Genomic DNA, 27,675 nt, shown 5'->3' on the forward strand with positions numbered 1-27,675 from the left:
CTTAGATTATTCAAAGATGAAAAAAAAAAAAAGAAAAAAAAAAGTAAATTAAAACTATTATCTTACCACAAAATATAATATTTTTGGGGAAAAAGAAAAGAAAATGACCAACAGGCTAGTGATCGGTATCAGCCTATCAGGCCCTTATTTTTTAAAGAGAGGTCAGAGTTCGAATTTCAGTGAAGACACGTGTGTGAGTACCAACTAAGAAAAAATATATAAATAAAAACAATATCATCAATGTATAATATCCACAACCAAATTGGGTGTGCGTGTGCCTGAAATTTAGAGAAGAAAATCTTTATAAAGCAAATATGTGATTAATATTCATTAAAAATAAAATATATGTTTAATTATCATTATAAATGTATATAAAAGTAAGAATGTGGGTGGCCACACTTTATAAAGACAAAAATATAAATATATCTGATTTATTAGTCATTAAAAAATGTTTACAAAATATAGGAATGTCAATGGACACCCGGATTAATTAATTATTAAAAATTATATATAAATTACTTAATATATACTATATTCACTAAAAAAATGTTCATACAAAATAAAAATTATACTGACATTTATATAAAAGTATAGTATAGAATAAAGTCTGTCATAGGCTTTTCAGCCAAAGCTAAAATAAATAAATAAAAACCAGCAAAAGCTACATTTTAAAGCTTTGTCCGTTATATAATACCGAAATTATTTATTTATTTATTATATATATTTTTGAAGTTAAAGCAAACAAATTAAGTTAAAATATCTATTTAAATACTGAATGACAAGTCTTGCAACAGTTCTTCAGAGTATACAACTTTGTCACTTCCGGAGATTCTAATGTTCAACTCTGCAGAAACTCAGATAGTCATTCAGTCACAGACTCTCAGAACAATTTCTTAATTGTTTGTACATGTGAATCCTTCTGTAATCCAATACTGATATTTGAATGTAAATTGTATTACTTAGCACATTCCTTAACAAATATCAAATGATTGGCAACAGAAAAGTACTTAAATAGTGGATGATGTATCATCCTTATTACATATTTATTATGAAAAGTGTTTATTGTCATATGTAGACATAAATTTTATATAATACCAGTATGCAGCTATGCATCATCAAGTACTGATGTAATTTACTCAGTTAGAGAACATCAATCTCGCCATCTTTAGGACTCCTCTTCTCTGTGGAGTTGTAGCGACAACCATGACGCCGAGGCTTTTCGGGATTATCAGGATCAGAATCACTTGATTCCATGAAAAGTCCTCTGAGACATCTCCTTTTGACAGTGGGCTCATAGGTGAGCTTCTGGGCAGGAGTGATGCTGAATCTGGCCTTGTGGGCGTCAAGAGAGGACTCTGTTCTGTTACTTGGCTTGACAGGAGGTGGATTGTGAGAGATAAATAGTTTGACACCAGGGCTTTGTTCATTAACAGAACTGTTGAACACAATTGAGTTATTTATACCTTGTGCGTTGCTGTTCACATATGCCTTTGTTGTTTCATCTTTGGTGGTTCTTGCATCTTTTGACCTCCGTCGAGAGCTTCCTTCTCCGTCAGTGGTAGTACTGTCAGCAGTCTCATCGGGGTTGGTCTTGTAGCCCCTGCGAATGTGGATTGAGCCTTCTCTTTTTGCTGAATCAGAACCAAGTTGCATGGAAGCTCCTCTATTTTCACCGGCTAGAGTTATGACAGTAGCTGGCTTGTCATCCATGGGATGCTTTGTTTGCCCGGTACCCATCTTAAGGAGAAACTTAGAAACATCATCTTTGAGCTCTTTCTGCAGAGGGACTCGTTCGCCATTGGTTACAGATGGTTTTTGACGCGATTCACTCACTGTGTTTTTGTCCTTCAGAGGTGATTTCACATCCTTGACCTCTTGTCTTTTGTCAGAGCCAGATGTGGGTGATCTCTCCTTTGTGTCAAGACCTGGCCGCTTTTGTTCGGCTTGAAATGGAACAGTTGGCTGCTCTTTGGCTGGTGCATCTGAGCTTGATGTTACAGTCAACGGCTCGGTAGTTGCCCTCTGCTTTGGTTCCTCAATTGCTGCTCCATTAGTCTTCCCTTCTTTTCCAACTTCTTGCACTTCTTCCTGCCCTTTTTGAGTTTCCTCAATCTTTCCAACTGATTCTGGAAAGGGCTTAGTGTCAGCAGTAGTGCTAGAAGAATCTCGTTTTTCAGTTGGGGCTGGAGGTGTTGTGGTTGGCGTCGCTGCTATAGGTTGCAACACTTCAGAAGATTGTGGTGCCATCCCTTCAGGTTGGATGGTTTTTTCAGCTGGGGTTTGGTTTTGGGTGCTCCGAACATTGGTGGATATAATTTCTGTCTTTGGCAGAGGCTCTTTTGATTCTGTTTGAGATTTTGCTGGCACTGGTTTTTCTGGAGCGGCAGATGGTGGGGGCTGAGTGGTACTGGGAGTAGGTTGAGGGCTCTTTGGAGTTGTGGGTTCTAATTTTTTTGGTGGTGATGGGGGCTGAGTGATTGCTCCTTCTGTTGGTTGCATTTGAGTGGGCGTCAATGACGGAGGTGGTGGGGGTGTTTGGCCTGCAGGTTGAGAGGCCAAACGGGATGGAGATCGAGGCTGAGGCGCTGGTTGTGATGAAGGCTGAGATGCAGCTCGAGGTTGAGAAGCTGGTTGTGATGAAGGCAGAGATGCAGGTCGAGGTTGAGGAGTTGCACGAGATGGTGATGAGGGTTGAGCGGTAGCTTGAGACTGTGTTGTAGGACGAGACGGTGATGAGGGTTGAGAGGTAGCTCGGGACTGTGTTGCAGGACGAGACGGTGATGAGGGTTGAGAGGTAGCTCGGGACTGTGTTGCAGGACGAGATGGTGATGAGGGTTGAGAAGCGACTCTGGACTGACTTGCTCCACGAGCCGGTGAAGGTGGCTGAGACTCGGTTCTTGTTGATGGTTGAGCTTGTGGAGGAGGTTGCACCGGAGCTAACCCAGCAGGCCTAAATGGTGGCCTTTGAGCTGAAGTTGCGGGGGCAGGTTGGGTGGGTGCAGTTGTGGTTGTGGGTTGGGTAGGAGCTGGAGTTTCAGTTGTAGGGGGAGGAGGTGGAGCAGCTGGTGCTGTTGGTAGCCATGGGAGCCGAAAACGGAATGCCGGCCTTTGTTCAGACATTGCGAATATGGAAGAAAATAAACTGGTGAATGAAGTAGATGATAGTTTGATGTTCTTAGCAATGATGATGGTTTGAACATCCCAGTAGAGATGAGGTATAAATACATTTTTGTTTGATACTTGGGAAAGTCCAGGGGACCTTTGGATAGTTTGTATCTTCATGTGTACACTGATTGCTTCTTTGCCTCTTGGGGACAAAACTTTTGCTTTGGTAAAATGTGGATTCCCTACGCAGATTTTCCTTGTCTGGCAGGTCTAGCATCTCATTTCAATTGTCTTATGGAGTCACGTGATTCACATTGCCTTCTTTAGGGATGAAGATTCTCAACAACTAACAACTACTTAATTAAATATATGATCAACATCATATTGTAGACACCATATTAATGATATATGGAATAATGCGTTATGAAATGTACAGATATATATATATATATATATATATATATATCATATTGCACTCTCCTTAGGAGTGGATTCTGAACAAGTAGTAGCTACTTTTTCTACATCATGCACACCAAGAAGAGCAACATAGCAAAAAAAAAAGAAAAAAAGAAAAAAAATGAAAAAGAAAAATTGATTCTCCCATTTATTCAAGAAAAGCTCATTTTGATTCTCCTAATTATTCAAGAAAAGAATACAACAATGTATGTTTTAACAAGCAAGCAATGGGAGGCGAGATATTGTTCTGTCCTTTGAATGTCACCAATGGGGTAAATCAAATCCATTTCTTCATCATCAGGATTGGTAGTTGTTCAGAATATATATATATATATATATACCAATAGGGCTGGCTTAGGGTACCAAACTCCTACTTTTCAAAGGGAAGTCAGGAATTCTTCCAAAGAAAGGTCAGGAATTCGAGTCTCAGTAGAGACATGAGTACGTGAATACCAATTGAGAAAAAAAAAAAAAATATATATATATATATATATATAGAGAGAGAGAGAGAGGGAGAGAAGAAAGAAAGAGAGAAGTGTTGATTTACCACTCGAGCTTTGTGAGTAGATGAAGAAGAGTTGAGAGCAGTGATGAGGGAGGGCATCCCAGGAAAATTGGGAATCTTAAATTGTTGTCTGTCCTCTGAATCGAATCGATGGTCGCTTTGATTCGCACGTATTTGGTTCTTGAAGTAATCTCTCTCGTCACCACCAGCGGCAGCAAATCAAAACCTGAGAGATTTAAGAGGAATGAATTATAAAACGCCAGCCATTGACGACCACTTTCGAAACCCCTCTCTCCTCTTGCCCAAATATAAAACCCTAACCTCCAAACTAAGGCGATCTCTTTCTTTCCTCTGTCCTTTCAATTTTGGCATTTCATTTCCCACACAATAGTGTCTGTTTGGATGCAGGGATATGTCTGTGCCGACGAGGGTTTCCAAACCGCAAATTGTCCCCCGTTTTCTTTTCTCATCCTTTTATAATCTAGTACCTTATTATTTTACGCATGCTTTGGTAGAGTTCTCAATACACTGTATACAGTATACACATTGTGGATTTTATTTATTATTTTTTGGACCACACATTTTTTGTCCACAATCTGCTGTGAAATTTCACATAAATTTTATGCCTAATTTGATTTGATTAAGAGTGGTGCTATTTAAACTCAAGAGATGGGACTAAATGAACGGGCTCATGCTATTATCGGTTTAAAGAAATTAATGATAAGCATACTCATTACCTATTAAAATAATCATATCCTTATGTAAATTTTATCACTTCATATTCTCTCTCTCACTCACACTTCAGGCTTCATCCTTTTTCTTTCTCAAAAATTTCAGATAAATTTTCTCTTTGAGACCCTATCTTTGATTGATCAAGATGTCATATCCAATGGTATAGTTTCTCTCTCTATATATGTATGCATATATTTTTAAATTTCATGCTAATTTAGTATGACTGTTTGTTCAACTTTAGTATAATTCAGCTTTTATTCTGGTTTTCTTACATTTTCTCTTTTGACAATGTGTTTTAGATTTTATCATGGTTCGCCGTATCGTCCAATACCTGACGTATCGACCGATAAACAATCTTTTTTCAAGTTCGATACGCGATTCGTATTGGCGAATTTATACTGACTTTGTCCGTATCCGTTACACTGTGCCTGCAATTATAACCGATATTGCGAACCATGAATTTCATCTTTCATTTTAGATTCTAAATGTTAAATATTTTTTAATCCAATAATACTAGACTTCACCTTTTATTTCAAATTATTTTTGATGTATTTTATTTCAAATTTTGAAGTTACTTGAACTTTTCAAAAGTTGATTGCTAGAATGAAGTTAAGATATATTGTAATTTGTAATCATTTTGTTTTCCGTATTCTCAATTTTCTTTGGTTAGTTAAGTTCATTTCTTAAATACACTAGCCTAGTGTAACAGTTACTCTTCCCATCCGAATCTGATGGGGCCACCTTGCCTTTCTAAGTAGGGTATCCGAACATTTTTGGATCGGACACTTGGCATGACACCAGATAAAAAATTGATTTGATTCTTTGATACCAAGTGTAATGGGTCAGGTACTATGCGACAGGGGCGAAGCCAAATAAGGCGCAGAGGGGGAGGTGCCTCACTGCCCTTGCTTTAACCTACTATACATAGGTATATATTTTTGCTATATACATATACTTATATGGTAATTTTATATAGTGCCCCTCCTAAATTTTTTAAATTCTTCTAATTTCCATTTGAAAAAAAAAAAGTTACATATATCCCTCTTATTCAAGTATACCATATATTTTTCCTTTCCTAATTTTTGTTTCATTTTTCAAAAAATTTCGTTTTTCACTTGTGTATGATTATGTATTTTTCTATATTTTCCACTTATTTCTTTTACCGATGATATTTGGGATTGTATATAATTAAAATATTATTAATTAATATTTTGAGTCTTATATTTGTAATTATATTTTTTTACAGTATTTATTTAGCATATTATTTTACATTTATTTTTTTTTTCTTGTTTGCCTTTTGATTTAAAAAATATATATTTGTCATATTTATTGAATTTTTTTTTTCTTTGAACAAGTTCATTATGCCCCATCTGAAATAAAATCCTGGCTCCGCCCCATTTTGCAATCCAACCCAAAATGTGACGGCCCAAGTTTTACAAACCTGGTGCGTCAGTGATGACCAAAAGATGACCTAGTAACGGATCCGAAATGCGGAGCGAAAGATGAACAAAGCAAAAGAAAAGGAAGGTTCTGAGCACCCGTTCGACACTCAACATTGAGCACCTGTTCGGCACTCATACATGGTCGGTCGTTCTGACCTATTTGGTCAGGCGTTCGGACGTTATCACGTTCTAACGTTCTGACCTACATGGTCAGGCGCTTTGACCTTCATGGTCAAGCCTTCGGACTTACATGGTCAAGTCTTTGAACTTACATGGTTAAGCCTTCGGACGTTCTGACCTAGATGGTCAGGCGTTCGGACCTACATGCTCAGCACTCTGACCTACATGGCCAAACGTTCGGACGTTTTGACGCTTCGGACATACGTGGTCGAGCCTTTGGACTTACATGGTTAAGCCTTCGGACGTTCTGACCTACATGGTCAGGCGTTCGGACCTACATGTTCAGCATTCTGACCTACATGGTCAAGCGTTCGGACGTTCTGACGCTTCGGACTTACGTGGTCAAGCCTTCGGACTTATATGGTTAGGCGTTTGGATGTTATGACGTTCTGACCTACATAGTAAGGCATTCTGACCTCCGAACGACAAAGCAGAAATAAGAAGACAGCCAAACAATAAAACAGAAACAGATTTAAGGCTAACCTTTAAGCTATACATGCATTCCAAATGACCCAAAACAAGTTTAAAAAAGCATAGTTCTGTGAACTTTAAAATTTATGGCCCTTGGCCTCATGTTATAGATACAAAATAGGCATCTTCAAGTGTTCTTAGATACACATTACACATCAAAGAAGCCATCTTAGCTTCTAAAATACGATACATCCATGATATGCAAAAATATAACATCAAAAGTAAGCATACTAAACATTTGCATGTCAATACATAAAAATATTCCAAAGTGCTCATAAACCTCTAAGGATGATGAGCATCCGAGAACATTGTCTCTTTACCTGTAAAATAACCCAAACAACTAGGGTGAGTAATCAAGTTACTTGTAGGAAGAAACATATGTGTATACCCTAAAGTTTTAATATCATTGCAAGATCAATATAGACGAATACAAGGGATCATTCCACTTAACGTCTATGTTCATGGTGTTCTAAAGGATCATCTTAAGCTAACTTAAATGATTCTTTAAGAACACAACATCAATATGGATGTACTAAACAACATCAAATCGCCAATAACCAAAATTACAAGTCACAATTAAGCATTGGTTGTCAACTTGGAATTGAATGCGAAACAAAAAAGTGGAAAAACTTGGACATCAAATCTCGGAGTAAACCAAGACCTAAACGGTTATTCCGGGCATTAACCTGCTGGGAATACTACCCTAGTCCGCACTATACAAAATGGGGAGAACTTGTACCTCCCGCACTAGAGCCAAACTCTAGCCATATGAATTACAACAATGTCCCAAGAGAATCCACAATCATGATTAAGTTCAAAACTTATATACAATAATCAGGCGTTATGACCTGTCAAGCGTTTGGACGTTCGGACGTTCTGACCTACATGGTGAGGCGTTCTGACGTTATGACGTTCAGACGTTATAACTTACATGGTCAGGTGTTCTGACATTCTGACCTCTGAACGATAAAACAGAGAGCAAAAATCTGGGTATGTAATCCACTTTCCATGTACAAGTAATTTGAAACCACACAAACCATATCTTAAGGTTCCAAGTCTAGAATGGTATAATAAATGACAAGTCCTCATCATGATATATTGTGTAAAACAATACCACTAACTTATCAATTTAATTATGCTTTAACAATAAGCTTTATATACTAAAAACAATCAACAAGAATATAGAATTATCATACATGCTTAAATCAATAAATCCTAAGTCACATGTGAGGATTTCCTATAATATGCAAGACTACAATATTAAAAGCATGTACACAATATATATTAAACCTCAAAGGTCATAAAACTCTCAAAGTATAAACATACTACCACCCCTACCTCAATAGAGAATTAAATCTCTATAATCCAAGCAACCAAGCTTTAAAATGGAAAACAATTATAGGGTTTTGTAGAGGAAAGTGAGAGGAAACTTTTATTTCCCAAGGTTTAAGGTCAAAGGTGAGTGGAAGGAGGCCAAAATGAAGTCAAAAGCTCTAAGCCAAGCTTTTCCTTCAATGAAGGCTAGGTTTGGATGAGAACAAAAAGGAATAAAGATGAGATAAATGAAATGTGGTAGGTGGAGGATCTAGTATACCTCCACTCACTAAGTGTTCTTACACTACATCTCTCACACACACAATGCAAGACTCAATTTGGTGCCTACATTTGTCACCAATCCGTGGCTCCTTCCTAGGCTTAATCCTAAGCCTACACTTATCAACCATCCAAGCCAATAAGTGCACCTATCCTATGCCAATAAGTTGGTGAATCACCACCTTCCAAATGTTAAGAGATTAAGCTTCCAAGTCACTCCACCCTAATGCCAACAAGTGGCACCATGAGAGTGTGACACTTGTCACACTTTTCAAAAATTGCAAAAAGGTCATTTTCCAAAATATCTTCCAAATAAAATTACAAAATGGTCCCTAAGGCGAAAAATAATTATTTTACATAATTAAACTAAAACCCCAAAAATCAAGAATGTTTACAAGAAAGTATGCATCCATGCCCTTTATGAAAAAAGTAAGCAACTAGCATGATTTCCTACAAAAGTAAAAATACAAATACCTTGGAAATCAGATATTATGGATGTATGCAAAACTGAAATCAAATCCGAACACGTAAAGTGAGGTTATGCAAAGAAAAACGATAAATGAGGAAAAGATGAAATAGGGAAAAGGACGAAAAAAGAAATTACCGAAAAAAAAAGAAAGGAAGGAAAATGACCGGGTCATTACAACCTACCCTTCTTAAAAGGATTTCTTCCCCGAAATCAAGTCATACCTGAAAGAGAGAACAAATTGGGACACCGAGAGCGAACCTCCTATTCGAGCTCCTAGGTAGCCTCCTCAACGTCGTGATGTCTCCACAAGATCTTAACCAATGGGATGGTCTTGGTCCGTAAGACCTGTTCCCGTGAATCAAGAATTTGGACTGGACCCTCCTCATAGGTCACATCTTCATCAACAACAATATCTATCCACCGTAAAACATGCGATGGATCTAGCTCGTACTTTCTCAACATAGAGACATGAAAGACGTCATGAACCTTATCCAGGTCTGGCGGCAACGCCAAACGATAAGCAACTTCACCGACGCGCTCCAAAATCTGAAATGGTCCAATGAAACTAGGAGACAACTTGCCTGTTTGCCAAAATCTCAGAAGTTTCTTCCGTAGAGAAATCTTGAGAAAGATGTGGTCTCCTACCTCAAAAGACAATGATTTCCTCCTTCTGTCAGCATAACTCTTCAGCCTACTCTGAGCTGTAGCCAATCGCTGCCGAATTAACTTAATCTTCTTTGTAGTCTCAAAGACAATATCAGGACCCAAGACGACTACATCACCTACCTTGGTCCAACAAACTGGAGATCTGCAATGTCTGCCATATAACGCCTCAAAAGGTTCCATGCCAATACTGGTCTGGTAATTGTTGTTATAGGCAAACTCAACCAAAGGTAAGTAGTCTTCCCAACTACCCCCAAAATCCAAAATACAAGCCCGTAGTATATCCTCTAATATCTGAATGGTACACTCCGACTGACCATTAGTTTGAGGATGGAATGCAGTGCTGAAATGAAGCCCTGTATCAAGAGCTTCCTGAAAACTTTGCCAAAAGTGAGACGTGAATCTGGGATCCCTATCCAAAATAATGGATACTGGAACCCCGTGAAGCCTAACAATCTGCCCCACATACAACCCACTAAGTCTCTCTGTGTCATCTGTAACTGCCATAGGCAAAAAGTGAGCCGTCTTAGTCAATCTATCAATAATAACCCAAACGGCATCATTCCCTGCCTTGGATCTCGGAAGTCCCGTCACGAAATCCATAATGATGTGCTCCCATTTCCACTCTGCCACTGGTAGTGGTTGCAACAAACCTGCCGGTCTCTGATGTTCTGCCTTCACTTGCTGACAAGTAAGGCATTTAGCCACGAACTGAGAAACATCCCATTTCATGCCTTTCCACCAAAACTGTCTTCGCAAATTGTGATACATTTTTGTACCACCTGGATGAACTGTGAGTCGAGAATGGTAAAAATCCTGAAAAACAACGTCACAACAAGACAAAAGAACAAATATTTCCCCTCTGTACCTGAGACCACTGTCTGAATGCAAGGTCCAACCCTCTACATTCTCGCCGCCTGAAATCTGATCGTGGATAGACTTCATCTCCCCATCCTCTTGCTGTGCCTCAATAACACTGCTAACAAGAGCCGGTTAAGCCACAAGGCTAAACAAAATAGCCGGTGGAACATCCTCATACGACTGTAAACCAAAATCTGTAAGCTCTTCTAGCATCTGCCATCTGTGGACGGAAATGCTAGCAAGAGTACTCCGTGACTTCCTACTCAATGCATCGGCCACCACATTGGCCTTTCCCAGATGATATTGCAACTTAAAGTCGTAGTCCTCCATGAACTCTACACATCTGCGCTGTCTCAAATTCAAATCCTTCTGAGAGAAGAGATATCTGAGACTCTTGTGATCGGAGAAAACCTCGAACGTCTCCCGGTACAAATAATGTCTCCACCCTTTCAGGGCAAAGATAACTGCTGCCAACTCCAAATCATGTGTTGGATAGTTCAACTCGTGAGTCTTCAACTGTAGAGACCTATAAGCTACCACCCGTTCAGTCTGCATCAAGACACACCCTAAACCTTCTCGCGAAGTATCACAATAGACCACGTAACCCAAACCACATTTAGGTATGATCAAAACTGGAGCCGATGTCAATCTGATCTTCAACTCCTGAAAAGCAGAATTACAAGCCTCATTCCATATGAACTTGACCCTTTGCGAGTAAGTCGAGTCATAGGTGCCGCTAGATGAGAGAAATCCCAAACAAATCTCCTGTAGTAGCCGGCTAGGCCAAGAAAATTCCGAACTTCAAACACTGTCTTCGGATGCTCCTAATCCATCACAGACTCAATCTTTGACGGATCCACTGCAACACCGCCCCCTGACACAACATGTCCAAGGAACTTTACCTCTGGTAGCCAAAATTCGCATTTCTCGAACTTGGCATACAATCGGTTATCCCTAAGGACCTACAAAACTGCTCTCAAGTGATACTCATGCTCTTCTTTCGAAGCTGAGTACACGAGAATGTCATCAACGAACACCACCATAAATATGTCAAGATAATCACTGAATACACGGTTCATCAAGTCCATAAAAACTGCTAGAGCATTGGTCAAACCAAATGGCATCACCAGAAACTCATAATGGCCATATCGTGTACGAAAAGCGGTCTTGGATATATCCTCATCCTTAACCGTCAACTGATAGTAACCCGATCTTAAATCAATCTTTGAAAAGCATGTCGCTCCCTTCAATTAATCAAACAAGTCATCAATCCTAGCAAGGGATACCTATGCTTGATCATAACGTGATTCAACTTGCGATAATCGATGCAAAGTCTCAAAGACCCATCCTTCTTCTTCGCAAAAAGAACCGGTGCTCCCCATGGTGAAACACTAGGACAAATAAAGCCCTTAGCTTTCAAATCATCCAACTGACCTTTCAGCTCATTAAGCTCTGCCGGTGCCATACGATACGGTGCCATAGAGATGGGTGCTGTACCAGGAATGACACCAATAGCAAAAATAACTTCCCTTAAAGGAGGTATCCCTGTCAGTTCCTCTGGAAAGAAATCAACAAAATCCTCAACAACTGTCGGAAGAACACGGCCCAAACTGCTATCCTCGTTAGCTAGCAAACTACCCAAGTAGGATCTGTGGTGACTCCAATTACCAATGCTAAAAACCATCGCTGGGTGGGAATCGCTCCGATCTCCCACAAAATGGAAGCAATCTCCCTTGGGAGTGCAAACGGATACCCTCCTGCGGAAGCAATCGATTGTAGCACGAAAGCATGACAACCAATCCATCCCGATAATGATGTCAAAGCTTGTTATGTCGAAAACAACGAAATTGAACTCTAAGGTCCGCCCAGCTTTCTCAATAGCACAACCCTGACAAACATTATCCAAAGATACTGGACCCCCAATTGGCGTGTCAACATAGAGAAAACTGTCCCGAAGTGTGACCTCCAGACCCAATGATTATGCAAATGATGCAGAAATGAAAGAATGTGATGCACATGTATCAACAAGAACCCGTGCCCAAGAACTGAAAACTAGAAAGATAACTTGAATTGAAAAGGTCCCTGCAGAAACATCCGCCTGTGGAAGAGTATAGACTCGTCCCTGAGCCCTTGAGCCTTGTTGTGAACTGCTATGATAGTCTAACTGACGTGTAAAAGCAATAGGTATAGAATCCCTAGCTGGATAAGTGCCAACTGGCGCCACTGGATGTGGTGCCTGAGGAACTCTGAAACCAGACTGAACCACTGCAGACTGTGCCGGTACCATCTGTGAATCTCTGCCACTACGTGACTTATTCAACAACTTTGGACAATCCTTCTTGAGATGACCTGGTTGCCTGCAATAGAAGCAAGCTCCTTATCTTGTTCTCATAGAAACGGATGTCTGACTGCCTGTGGTTGAAGCTGTGGGCAGCGAGGCTTGATGTGCCCCGGCTGATGACAATGGTGACAAACTACATCCCGGGCCGATCCCGAAGATACAGGAACTGTGTGTGCAGAATGAATCTGTTGTGGGGTCCCCTGTGAGTGTATACTGTTCCCTACCTTGGCCTTTTTCCCCTGACTCCCAAAAGATGATGGAGTGTCACCGCAAGGCTGCTTGTGTGAACCGCTGATCCGTAACTGATCCCATTTCTCTGCCTCAGCTAGCAAAGCTCTCTGAACCACCTCTCTGTAAGTCCTTAAATCAAGAATGGAGACCCGTGGTCTGATGTCAAGATGTAGTCCATCCTGAAACTTCATTGCCCTGGCTTCATCTGTCGCCACCATATCCTCGGTATAACGAGAAAGAGAAGTAAATTGTGTCTCGTACTCAATGACACTCATAGTGCCCTAATAAAGATCTGTGAACTGTATCCTCATCTCCTACCTCATAGCCCTAAGAAAGAAGTGCTCGAAGAATAAATCTCTGAACTCATTCTAAGGCATCAACTCAATATTGTGGATATTGGTCACGGACCTCCACCAGATATCTTTATCTCCCATGAACATAGAGGCAGTCAAAGAAATCCTTAATCTGTCCATGGATACCGCCATATTGTCCGACTTGTGAACCATAAGGTCCAACCAAGCCTCTGAGACTAGCGGATCTGAACTCCCCGCAAATGGATCAATCTTAACCCTCTGTAACCGCATGAAATACTCCATTGCCTCATTAACTATCAGTGCCTGTACTGGTGCTGGAACCTGTATCCCTGCCACCTGCGTATCAATTCCTGTAAGGATTTAGCGATCCCCTGATTGATTCCATGAGCCACCCGCTCCTCGTAAGTCGGTGCTCGCGGCGGATTAGCATCCATGCCACGAATTGGAATCCTAGGCCTCCCCGAACCACTCGTAAACTTGGTGTTAGCCACCTACTCCTTAATGCACTGACGTGAAGATTTTCCACGCGTGACAACCATAATGCTAAACGTACATAAGGAAAGAGGTCAACAATAACACAAGTTATTATGACCGAATGAAACTCATACTATGAATGCACAAAACACGAAGCAAGACGAGGTATGCAACATACGGTCATGCTAAAACAATCAACGAAAGTTGTTTAAAGGGCTAAGTACTTAAGCAAATAAGCATACATGTCAAACAAAGATACTTTTAAACACATAAGCATATAAGCATAGTGAGTGTTATCAAGAAACACATAAACATGATATAACGCTGAAACATATTATCAAAGGCATGTGAATATATCAAAGTAGAACAACAAAAACATGATATACACCTAAAACCCGTCGTCTTAAGGTATTCAAACCTAGGAGCTCTGATACCACTTATGACGACCCAAGTTTTATAAACCCGATGCGTCAGTGATGACCAAAAGATGACATGTTAACGGATCTAAAATGCGGAAGCAAAAGATGAACAAAATAAAAGAAAAGGAAGGTTTTGAGCACCTATTCGACACTCAACACTGAGCACCCGTTCGGCACTCAAACATGGTCGGTCGTTCTGACCTATATGGTTAGGCGTTTGGACGTTCTGACATACATGGTTAGGTGTTCAGACGTTATGACGTTCAGACCTACATGGTCAGGCATTCTAACCTTTATATTCAAGCCTTCGAACTTACATGGTTAAGTCTTCGGTCTTACATAGTCAAGCCTTCAGACATTCTGACCTACATGGTTAGGCATTCAGACCTACATATTCAGCACTCTGACCTACATGGTTAAACGTTCGGACGTTCTGACTCTTCGGACTTACGTGGTCAAGCCTTCGGACTTACATGGTCAAGCCTTCGGACGTTCTGACCTACATGGTCAGGCGTTCGGACCTACATGTTCAGTATTCTGACTTACATGGTCAAGCGTTCTGACGTTCTAGCGCTTCAGACTTACATGGTCAAGCCTTCGGACTTACATGGTCAGGCGTTTGGATGTTATGACGTTCTGACCTACATAGTCAGGCGTTCTGACGTTCTGACCTTCAAACGACAAAACAAAAACAAGAAGACAGCCGAATAATAAAACAGAAACAAATTTAAGACTAACCTTTAAGCTATACATGGATTCTAAATAACCCAAAACAAGTTAAAAAAAAACATACTTATGTGAACTTTAAAATTTATGGCTCTTGGCCTCATGTTATACATACAAAATAGGCATCTTCAGGTATTCTTAGATATACAGTACACATCAAGGAAGCCATTTTAGCTTCTAAAATACCATACATCCATGGTATGCAAAAATATAACATCAAAAGTAAGCATGCTAAACATTTGCATGTCAATACACAAAAATATTCCAAAGTGCTCATAAGCCTCTAAGGATGATGATCATTCGAGAACATTGTCTCTTTACCTGTAAAATAACCCAAACAACTAGGTAAGTAATCAAGTTACTCGTAGGAAGAAGCATATGTGTATACCCTGAAGTTTCAATATCATTACAAGATCAATATAGATGAATACAAGGGATCATTCCACTTAACGTCTATGTTCAAGGTGTTCTAAGGGATCATCTTAAGCTAACTTAAATGATTCTTTAAGAACACAACATCAATATGGATATACTAAACAACATCAAATCGCCAATAACCAAAATTACAAGTCACAATTAAGCATTGGTTGTAACTTGGAATTGAATGCGAAACAAAAAAGTGGAAAAACTTGGACATCAAATCTCGGAGTAAACCAAGACCTAAACGGTTATTCCGGGCATTAACCTGCTGGGAATACCACCCTAGTCCGCACTATACAAAATGGGGAGAACTTGTACTTCCCGCACTAGAGCCAAACTCTAGCCATATGAATTACAACAATGTCCCAAGAGAATCCACAATCATGATTAAGTTCAAAACTTATATACAACAATCAGGCGTTATGACCTGTCAAGCGTTCGGACGTTCGGACGTTTTGACCTACATGGTCAGGCGTTCTGACATTATGACGCAGACGTTATAACCTACATGGTCAAGTGTTCTGACATTCTAACCTCCGAACGATAAAACAGAGAGCAAAAATCTGGGTATGTAATCCACCTTCTATGCACAAGTAATTTGAAACCACACAAACCATATCTTAAGGTTCCAAGTCTAGAATGGTATAATAAATGACAAGTCCTTATCATGGTTGTCAACTTGGAATTGAATGCGAAACCAAAAAGTGGGAAAACTTGGACATCAAATCCTGGAGTAAACTGAGACCTAAACGGTTATTCTGGGCATTAACTCGCTGGGCATACCACCCTAGTGTGCACTATACAAAATGGGGTGAACTCGTACCTTCCGTACTAGAGCCAAACTCTAGCCATATGAATTATAACAATGTTCCAAGAGAATCCATAATCATGATTAAGTTCAAAACATATATACACAGGCGTTATGACCTGTCAGGCGTTCGGACATTCTAACCTACATGGTCAGGCGTTCTGACTTTATGACGTTCTGACGTTATGACGTTCGGACATTCTGACCTATATGGTCAGGCTTTCTGACTTTATGACGTTCTGACGTTATAACGTTCGGATGTTCTAACCTACATAGTCAAGTGTTCTGATGTTCGGACCTCCGAACGATAAAACAGAGAGCAAAAATCTGGGTATGTAAACCACCTTCCATGCACAAGTAATTTTGAAACCACACAAACCATGTCTTAGGGTTCCAAGTTTATAATGACATAATAAATGACAAGTCCTAATCATGATATAATATATAAAAAAATACCACCAACTTATTAATTAAATCATGCTTCAACAATAAGCTTTATATACTAAAAACAATCAACAAGAATATAGAATTATCATACATGCTTAAATTAATAAATCCTAAGTCACATGTGAGGATTTCCTATAATATGCAAGATTACAATATTAAAAGTATGTACACAATATATATTAAACCCCAAAGGATCATAAAACACTCAAAGTATAAACATACTACCACCCCTAACTTAATAGAGAATTGAATCTCTATAATCCAAGCAACCAAGCTTTAAAATGGAAAACAATTCTAGGGTTTTATAGAGGAGAATGAGAGGAAACTTTTACTTCCTAAGGTTTAAGGTCTAAGGTGAGTGGAAAGAGGCTAAAATGAAGTCAAAAGCTTTAATCCAAGCTTTTCCTTCACTAGAGGCTAGGTTCGGATGAGAGCAAAAGGGAATGAATAGGGATGGCAAATTCCCCATCCCCGCCGGGGCTCCGCCTCGTTTGTAGCGGGGATGGGGACCTTTTTAGCTAAACGGGGATGGGGATGGGGGCAAATTATGAATCCCTGCCGGGGCCAGGGCTGGGGTCGGGATGGGGTAAACCCACCCCGATTAAGTGTGAAGTTACTAATATACCCTTACATATAATAATTTATTACAAAATTAGATTTATTATATATATGTAAATAAGAAAAAATGTGTTTTTTTTAATAAAAAAATTATGAGGCCGAGACCGGGGGTGGGGCAGGGTGGGGACGGGGATAAGGTGTCGAGGGTGGGGGCTGGTATGGGGATTCTGGCAAAATTTTAAGCGGGGATAGGGAATGAAAAATGCATCGGGGATGGGGATGGGGAATGGAATCCCCGCCCCATTGCCATCCCTAGGAATGAAGTTGAGATAAATGAAATGTGGTGGGTGGAGGATCTAGTATACCTCCACTCATTAGGTGTTCTTACATTACCTCTTATTCACACACAATGCAAGACTCAATTTGGTGCCTACATTTGTCACCAATCCGTTGCTCCTTCCTAGGCTTAATCCTAAGCCTACACTTGTCAACTATCCAAGCCAACAAGTGCACCTATCCTAAGCCAACAAGTGGATGAATCTCCACCCTCCAAATGTCAAGAGATTAAGCTTCCAAGTCACTCCACCCCAATGTCAACAAGTGGCACCATGAGAGTGTGACACTTGTCATACTTTGCAAAAAGGTCATTTTCCAAAATATCTTCCAAATTAAATTAAAAATGGTCCCTAAGATGAAAAATAATTATTTTACATAATTACACTAAAACCCCAAAAATTAAGAATATTGCCAAGAAAGTATGCATCCATACCCTTTATAAAAAAAGTAAGCAACTAGCATGATTTCCTACAAAAGTAAAAATACAAATACCTTGGAAATCAAATATTATGGATGCATGCAAAGCCGGAATTAAATCCGAACACTTAAAGTGAAGTTATGCAAAGAAAAACAATAAACGAGGAAAAGACATAATAGGGAAAAGGACAAAAAAAGAAATTACCAAAAAAAAGAAAGAAAGGAAAATGACCGGGTCATTACACAAAAATTTAATCTAGGGGCTAACATACTCAATTCATATATACCCAATCAGTCTTTGAATCCAATGTGGACAAACCACTAACACTTATCTTATTTATATTCACTTCATTAAGAAAGACATAAATTTCTAATCATGTTTATCTTCATTTCTCACATTTAAATAAACATGTCATCATTACAGAAGGAAACTAACATTATTCATACTAGAACACCTAAAGTTTAAAAATTACTATAGTATAAGAGCATCTCCAGTGGTATGTTAAAATATTTTTTTTGTGTAAAATATACACTGCCACCTATGATGTGCAAATTTTTTCCATCTCCAGCAGTCTGTTAACCTACATTGCCACATCACCAATGTGTAAAAGGGTTGTGTAAAATACATAACCTTTTTACACGGCTAAATTAACATATTTCATTTTTCATCCCTCTTTCTCATTCCATTAAAGAATTAATCATATATTAAGTAAGTTTGTAAAAGTTATGTGGGTCCTGGCATGTGTATATGGGTCCTAGCATGACACATGGTTGATTGTTATTGGGAGATATATTTTTACAGAAAATGTATAAAACAACCGTTGGAGCTAAAATTAAATAATTCAAAATTTTTATGTAAATCTATCATGACACATCAGATTTACACAAAAAAAAATAACACAATAGTTGGAGATGCTCTAAGGTGTTTTGAGTCTAAAATTCAGCTAAAATTGACATGATAATATTAGATTGGGTAGGACAAACAATAAACCTAATCTCTGATACTACTAGTTTTGAATTTGCATTTGCATTTGCTAAATCGGCTATGTGCACTTTTTTTTCCTCACTTGAAATTTATGTTTAATAGTAATGATATGAAAATTTTCTCAGTTTATGCTTCAAATTCGTATATTAAGCAACAAGTAGTTATATATTGTGATACCCCTCGATTCTAGAGTCACGGGTGATCAAGTCCGAGCACAGATCCGAAAGATACCAAACAATTAATATGTATTTGAACACGGAATACAAAAATGAATTAATAAATGAAATAATAAAAGCTGAAAAAATTCTAAAATATAATCATCAAAACTTAAATAATTAAAATCTAATAATCCCAAATCTTTCCAAAATTAAACAACTTGGGAATCCATCTAGTGGACCCCTATTAAAATCCCAAAAAGAAAGGTAAACAACTGAAATAAAATCCAAAGCTAAACCATGACAAGAAATCCTACGTCGTTAAAAGAATGAGTGACCGTCTCTGCTCAGCACAAACAAACTCTAAGACTGGAACCGTCTTATACTTGAAAAATAATAGTGGGTCAGGCCCACGAATAAGTTCTATTCTAACTACAATCAAAACAGAGACCTGATACGCAGATACATCCTAGATACCTCAACAATAGCTATCTAGTCCATATATATATATCCACACTAAGGGACTCTCACTAGACTAATCCATCCCTAATATGCCACTGTTCCATACCGGTGCATATAATACATATGATCCATAAATGTTACAACACTTAAAACAGTACATCAAATAAATCCACATAATCCATATAGTTGATGGAAACAGAACTTAATGGTTTATCAACCAAAATCCAGAATAATATCCCCGTAATTGATAGACCAGTATTTAATGGTTCATCAATTAAAGTTCAGAATAACATCCATATAATTGATAGAACAATATTTAATGGTTCATCAATTAAAGTCCAGAATAAACATAATAAAATCTAATAAGTATATGACCCTATTATACATCCAATACAGATTTAAAAATCATATATACAGTCCGTTGAATTACTAAAATAAAATTAAAGCAATTATATCCCTTATCTGTTAACAGCATGCAAGATTGTTTAAACCTTCCTACTGTTAAATCCATTAGTGTATAGATAAGATTTATGCAATACGGAGTTTAAATACATCATGAAATAGTATTTAGAACCCTTAAACCCACAACAGTCCAGAAATCTACCAAACATAAACCTATGCTTTAAAAAAAAAAAATCCAGAAAGTTATTATGTATGAGAGCTTGCTCTCAAAGTGAGAGAGCAAGCTCCCACACAAGGGAGCCGACTCTCTAACCTTGGGAACCGACTCTATGACCAAGGGAGCTAGCTCCCTAATTATATGGAGCTGGCTCTCTCTCTCATAGAGGTCGTGGGCTGAAAAATAAAAAGGAGCCGGCTCTTTCCCCTTTGGAGTCGGCTCTGTCCCTGTTTCTGTCATCGTCTTCGTCTCCGATGACATTAAAAACCCTTTAAAATCTTTAGTTTAAGTTCCCAGAGGTCTGACTAAGTCCCAAATCATCTAGAAAAAAAAATCATATATCTTAGTACGCATCGTTACAAAATTTAAATCAGATTATGAAACAAGTTGTTCAACAATTAAATTTAACTTTATCAACACATCATATAAAGTTTAAAGACTGAATTAACATGCAATACAATAACAATATTAATATCTATTTAGTTCTTGGAGACTACCTAGGCATGCACTAAACGTAGGTCAAAGGAAAAGAGTAAGAAATAGAACTTGCCTTTGATTTCAGTTTTGAAATCTTGGCGTCATCTTCCTAACTGTTCCGGCAATCCTTTATTGCTCTAACTCCTCTGTTGCCCCTTGGTTCAACCCACGAGCAACATGCCTTCATTCTCTCCTTGGTTTAGTCTTAGCCTTAGCCAAACCCTAAGTTTCCCTCTCTCTGTTTTCCTTCAGACCTCTCTGTATTTCGTCGCCTCTATTGCTACGTGATTAGGGTTCTAAAACCCTTGGCAGACTTATACAAGAATATATATAGGCCAATAATTTTACGCTAATTCTAATCATATTAAGAGACGAAAGACTAAAAGAAAAATAAAACTAGTTAGCCAAAAAAAAAAAAACTTAATTACCTAAACAAAATAGAAAACCCCAATTATATTTTAAAAATTAATAAAACTAATTTAACCAAATAAACCAATTAATTCAATTAAATAAAATAAATAATACAATTAAACCACTAAACAATTAAAACAATTAAATAAAATAAATAATACAATTAACTCAATTAAATAACAACAATTAAAACAACTAGGCAAATAAGAAAATAATCAAACAAAAATGTAATAAAATAATAATTAAAATGCCGAGACTATCCTTTTAAAATTAGAGGTATTACATTCTTCCCTCCTAACAAAGGAATTCTATCCTCGGAATTCGCTCTTACCTTCTTCCAATATTTCAGAATACTGCAAGCGAATGACATCCTCTCGTTCCTAAGTAGACTCAACCTCATTGTGGTGGCTCCACTGAACATGCATTAAAGGGATAACCTTATTATGAAGAATTTGATCCTGACGATCGACAATTTGACACGGTGGCTCCAAATATGTTGCATCCGGTTGCAACTCAATCTCTCCAACATTGATATGCTTATACCGATCCTCATCGCGTAAAATTTTTCGCAACATGGAAATATGAAACACATTGTGGACGCGATCCAAATGATCCGGAAGTGCCAATCAATAAACTACAGCTCCAACTCGATCCATAATCATGAATAGATTGACAAACCGCGGTGATAACTTCCCTTTCTTCCCAAAGCGCATTACACCCTTCATAGGAGACACTTTGAGTAGAACCTGATCTCCAACCTGAAACTCCAATGCACGAGTACGACGATTGGCATAACTCTTCTGCCTACTCTGAGCAGTGTGCATGCGATCCCTAATAAGAATAATCTTTTCAGAAGTATCCTTAATAAACTCAGGACCTAAGCAGTGTGCATGCGATCCCTAATAAGAATAATCTTTTCAGAAGTATCCTTAATAAACTCAGGACCTAAGAATCTGCTCTCGCTAACCTCCATCCAATAAACAAGAGATCGACATGGTCAGCCATACAACGCCTCAAACGGTGCCATACCAATAGTCTTCTGGAAACTATTGTTATACACAAATTTGACTAGTGGCAAATTGTACTACCCTTAATTTTAAAAGGATAGTCTTGACATTTTAATAATTATTTTATTGCATTTTTATTTATTTATTTGCCTATTTATTTGAATTAATTGCTTAATTGGTTTATTTAAGTGAGTTATTTATTTAACTTGTTTATTTAATTGTATTTTTATTTTTCTTTAATTGAATTAATTGTATTATTATTTTCTTTAATTGAGGTAATGGTTTTAATTATTTAAATGAGTTAATTGGGTTAAACTAGGGTTTTATTATTGTTTAAATTATGTTTTGTTATTCTTTTATGATTCACGTTGTGGCCGACTAGGATTTAATTAGGGTTTTTCGTCTCTAATTTCAAGTGGACTAGGGTTTTATATTAGCCTATATATATAATGTGATATGTCTGTAAAGGGGTTGTAGGACCTATTCACGATCAGAGTTATAGAGAGAAACAGAGAGGGAATTGGGAGAAAAACAGAGAGTTTACAATCGGGGTTTCGGCTGGGAATTTAAAGGACGGACCTAGGAGGAGGGAAGGTTGAGCAATAGGAGGTTAACAGTGAACGGACGTCGTCGAAAAACTTAGGAAGATAGCGACAAGGTTTTTAATTCAAAAATCTCAAAGGCAAGTTCCTATTCTAACTCCTTCCCTTAATCCTGTGTTCTGTGCATACCTAGGTAGACTCCAAGGATTAAATTAATGCTAAAACATATCTTTTATGCATAATTAAACTATATTAAATATCATTGAATTAAACTGGTTTAAGTTTTCTTAAAGTTTTTAACTGAATCCTGTTACCATTGTTTTAAAAGCTTATGTTCAACAATGTTTTATGATTAATTTGGGACTGAGATTGAACCCTAATAACATATATATAAGCAGTACAGAGGGTTTAGATAGCGCCGGAGGCGAAGAAGACGATTAGAACATGTATAACGGCTCATAGGGAGAGAGAGACGGCTCCCTAAATGAGGGAGCTAGCTCCCTCAATGATAGAGCCGGCTCCTGGGAGTGTGGAGCCAGCTCCCAACTGCTTAGAGTAGGCTCCCATTGTTTTGGAGTAGGCTCTCAACTTGTGAGAGCCTGCTTTCGCCTAAAAACGTGTATTAACGGTTTTAAAGTTTTGTTTGGGCTGTACAGGGTATTTTTAATCCGTTTAAATTGCATTAAATGATGTAAGTAATTGCTATGGACGTGTAAAAAATATGGGGAAACATTAATTCATAAATGGGTTAAAGAATGGAGCAATATGAGTTTAAGGAAAAACCTACATGGTGCACACTGTTTTGTTCGTTAATTTATTTACTGGAACTTAGAGATTCTTTTGTATATGATTTGATACTGTATAGTCATATTTTAACAAAGTTATGAATATAGTCGATTATCTAAAATTAACTATGCTTGGTTTTGATTAAATTGATATTTAATTTGCTGTAAACTGTATCAATTTATGGACGGTTTGGAGGATTTAAATGCTTAGATTTATTTTTACAATTTAAAGGATTGGAATATGATTTTGAGGTCTGATAATAAATGCCTAATATCATCATATATGTCTTAAACTTTATTTATGCATATCTTGAAGAATGGTTGATGAATACCTGTTACTGTTTTATCAGTTATGTTGTTTGGAGGATTGTATGCACCGGTATGAGATGGTGGCATACTAAGGATGGATTAGTTTAAACACTAAGTTCTACCTATTTTGGATTAAGGTATGGATTAACCATAAAGGTTAAGTCCTACTCATATTTGTGTCATGTTAATAAACAATTGAATGACATACTTTAGTTTCTGGATGGATTGTTATACATATGTCAGGCCATTATAACAGATGGATGATATTTTGCATTAGGCTTATACGGACTTTATATATTTATGATTATGGTGCCATGATATGAGCTTGAGTCTCAGGATCATGGTTAGGGTGCGTATATCTCCTAGGATGGATAACTGGACATAGTTGTTGTTCCCTAGTAGGTCTAGGTACTCATGACCACGTTATGTGTGTGATTTGCATGGTATCTCTACTCAGGCTGAGACAGACTTATTGGGCTAGTGAACGTCCTATAGTGCGTATTTATATATATATGGATTATTTTAGTTATTGTTGGGTTATCTAGGATGTATCTGCGTATCGAGTTTCTGTATGGATTATAGTAGGATAGAACTTGCATGTGAGCCTAACCCACTCTCTTATTTTTTTCAGGTGTTCGTCAGTTCCAGGGTTAGAGCTTGATCATGCCGAGCAGATACAGTTACTCATTCCTTCGACTATATAGGACTGCTTTCTATGTTTAGCTTTGGATTTTGTTTCAGTTGTTTCCTTTTCAGTTTGGGATTTTGACAGGGGTCCACTAGATTGTAATACCCCTAATTTTAAAAGGATAGTTCTGGAATTTATTTTATTGTTTCTAATGCATTTTTACTTGTTGACGTGCATATGTGTTAATTTTATTGCTTTAATTATGGTTTATTATTTACTTGTTTTCTTTGTTGGAGTTTTTGTTGTGAGTTTAATTGAATTTACTTATTTAAATTGTTCTATTTTAGTTAGTGTAATTATAGTAATTATTAGGTTGTTTTAATTAACTTAATTAGAGTGTTGTTTTAATTGATTTAAGTTTAACTAATGAATTGTTTAAATGTATTTGTTTTATTAAATATAATTGTTTTCTAAACTTAACGTGACTGTAGGGTTAGTTGCATGTATGGTATATACATGAGTAGCCGACATTGATATTATAAACTAGTTGGGTTTTACGGGCCGGGTTTCAGTTTAGGGTTTAGGTGGACTTAGATTTAAGGTGGCCTATAAATACATGTAGGGTTTCAGTTTAGGGTTTGAGAACCCAATTCACGGCATACAGAAAATAGAGAGACGTGTAGAGGAATCTGGGAGAGAACAGAGAGGGGGAAAACAAAAAGGGGTTACCGGAAAAGTTTAGAAGGAAGACGTTGAGATTTTTGGAACCGAATCTCACAAGCAAGTTCTAATACTAACTCTACATCTTTGGCCTGTGTTCTTTGCATCCCTAATTAAATTCCAGGATGAAATAAATTTAATTTAGTTCGTTTTAACTTGGTTTGCACGGTTATTTGGTTTTTAAAATAGTATGTGTTTTATGTATCTGTAACTTGTTCGTTTTTAAACGGTTTTGCATAACTCTTATTCTAATGATGATTGATTAATGTCTAATGAGTTTAAATAGTTCTGGAAGATGTTTCTGTGCATCGTTAATACAATCCCAAGTGAAAGTAAATCGTTAAATTAATTTTTGGTTGCATAGAAATTGTTCAACATCGTGTGTGTTACCGATCTGGGTTTTTGGCTTGTTTTAAATCTGTTTGGAAAAATTCTTGTTCCGATTAGTTTTGATTAATGAACAATGAATTTAATTAACTTTGGAACACTCTAGGATTGAGTTTTAATCAATAATAAACTTAGGTTGAGGAATACAGTTGCCGGACATCGCCAGAATTGGAAACGAAGACGCACAGGGGAAGAGCCTGCTCTAATTAGAGTAGAGCAGGCTCAATAAAAGGGTAGAGCAGGCTCTACCTTAGGTAGAGCCAGCTCTATGGGAGTCTAGAGGCGGCTTCATCATGGGGGAGCCAGCTCTACCTTGTTGTGGAGGCGGCTCCACCTTTTAAGGAGCCGGCTCCTTTGATTTTTGCTTCCAGTTTTAAGTTTCTGTGAGACCTGGGCTATGGGAATTGAATTCTTGACATTCTAAGATGAAAATAGAGTGTTACGAAAGGTATTCAGAAGGGTCTAAACTTGTGTTAAATTTTCAGAAGGCCTGGTAATTCATAATCTTCCATAAGAAGCTAAAAGAAGGAACAACTAGAAACTCTTAGGAAAGAGATCAATATTACTGTGATGCGGATAATTCAAGTTGCTTGTTTTAAAATTAGCATTTGAACTAGGGATTTTAAGTTTAAATCATATAACAGTGTTATAGGATTAAGTATCACAATTAATATAATGTCGGTTATGCTTAACAGGAAATTAGTTGATGTTTACAAGTCATTATGTATAATCAACTAACCGGATGTTATGGAGTAGTTTAAACGAGCATGTTAATTTTGATATTGATATTAGTATGCTGATAGGGGATTAAAGAATGGATTACACTTTTTATCTGCGTTCTTAAACTTTTAGAGAATCATGTGTTGTTCATATATGACAAGCTTGCAATTTATATATTCTTGTTGTACTTGTTATAGATGTGTGGATATTGATATTTATAATATCATCTGTGTTACTCAAGAATTGACTCTAGAGGGGGGGTGAATAGAGTCAATGGCCAATTTTCGTAAATTATTGAAATACAATTTCTAATCAACAGTATAACCAATTATGCAATAAACAAGATATGAAAGTAATCAATTTAGCACAATTATAAATGAGATAAGGGAAGAGAGATTGCAAACAACAACACAGCGATTTTTGCGAGGTTCGGAAACTCCTACTCCTCGGCTCAAGATCCCTCTTGAGACTTCCCAAATTCCTTAGAGCTTCTCCTTAATGGTGGAGAGCAAACCTTCAATTGAAGCAAGACCTTGCTTCTCTTTCTTGCTAAGAGAACACCCTTCTCCTAGGCTTCCTTTTGGGTCACACCAACCCTTTACAGTATCCTTGCTAAGAGACCACCTCTCTTAGTTTTACATAGGCCACACCAGCCCTTATAATTTCTTTGCTACGAGAAACTCTTCCTTTTAGGCTTACAGCAGATTTGTAGATAGAATTTGTAGTACAAGAAATCCTCTCAAGAACTGATACAAATCAAACCTCACAATAGAGTATATATGAAATCAAGTGAAGCTCAAACTCTAAGTATGAAATGTATGAGAGATGATAAGGAAAATGCAGAACAAAAGCTTTGATGAAATACTAGAACAAAAGTTCAGCAAAGGCTTACTAAATGCTCTCTGAAGTTCACTCTGGTTCAGCTATGGAAGCTTCTATATGAGATGAAGATTGATGTCTAAACAGAGGCTCTATGAGTGAGTAAAACCAGAACAAAAGCTCTGTATAAAGATAGAGCCAAAAGCTCTCTTTGATGCACTTGAATGAATGTTCTTGAATGCTCTCTCAAGTAGTATAATAGAGCAAAAACTCTTTGAAGATTAAAATAAGAGCAAAAGCCTTGTTAATCTTTTCTGGAATCTCTCAAGATAGAATAAGAGTGAAATGAGAGAGATGAAGAGAAGATTAAGAACAAAAGCTCTGATTGCAATGTAATTTAATGTCTCTTAAAAAATGGTGTATTTTTGTAGACAAGCCCTCTGTATATATATAGAAATTCGTAGCTCAATATAGCTGTTAGAAGTGGTTAGAGGAATTAAATGCAGAAAAAATGCCGTTGTAATTCAAAACCCTCAAAGGAGCCGGATCTTTGCAAAAGTGGAGGCGGCTCAATTTCAAATGGAGGCGGCTCCATTAGAAAAGTGGAGCAGGCTCTTTTTCTGAAAAGGAGACGGCTCAATGGAAAAGTGGAGCCTTCTCTAGATTTTTAGAGCCTTCTCT

At 37.7% G+C, this 27,675-nt stretch overlaps 1 protein-coding gene across 1 annotated transcript; it reads right to left on the reverse strand.

Moving 5' to 3' along the window:
- Positions 1-835: 835 nt before the first annotated feature.
- On the reverse strand, positions 836-4,540 carry LOC132277156 (uncharacterized). The gene has a single exon (XM_059778909.1). It carries the CDS (start codon positions 3,280-3,282, stop codon positions 1,141-1,143), a length of 2,142 nt encoding a protein of 713 aa, XP_059634892.1. The 5' UTR covers positions 3,283-4,540; the 3' UTR covers positions 836-1,140.
- Positions 4,541-27,675: the final 23,135 nt, after the last annotated feature.

Source organism: Cornus florida, unplaced genomic scaffold (genome assembly GCF_030987335.1).
Source record: "Cornus florida cultivar Cherokee Brave unplaced genomic scaffold, ASM3098733v1 CherokeeBrave_3.0.0_Hap2_Chr10, whole genome shotgun sequence".
Lineage (NCBI taxonomy): Eukaryota > Viridiplantae > Streptophyta > Magnoliopsida > Cornales > Cornaceae > Cornus > Cornus florida.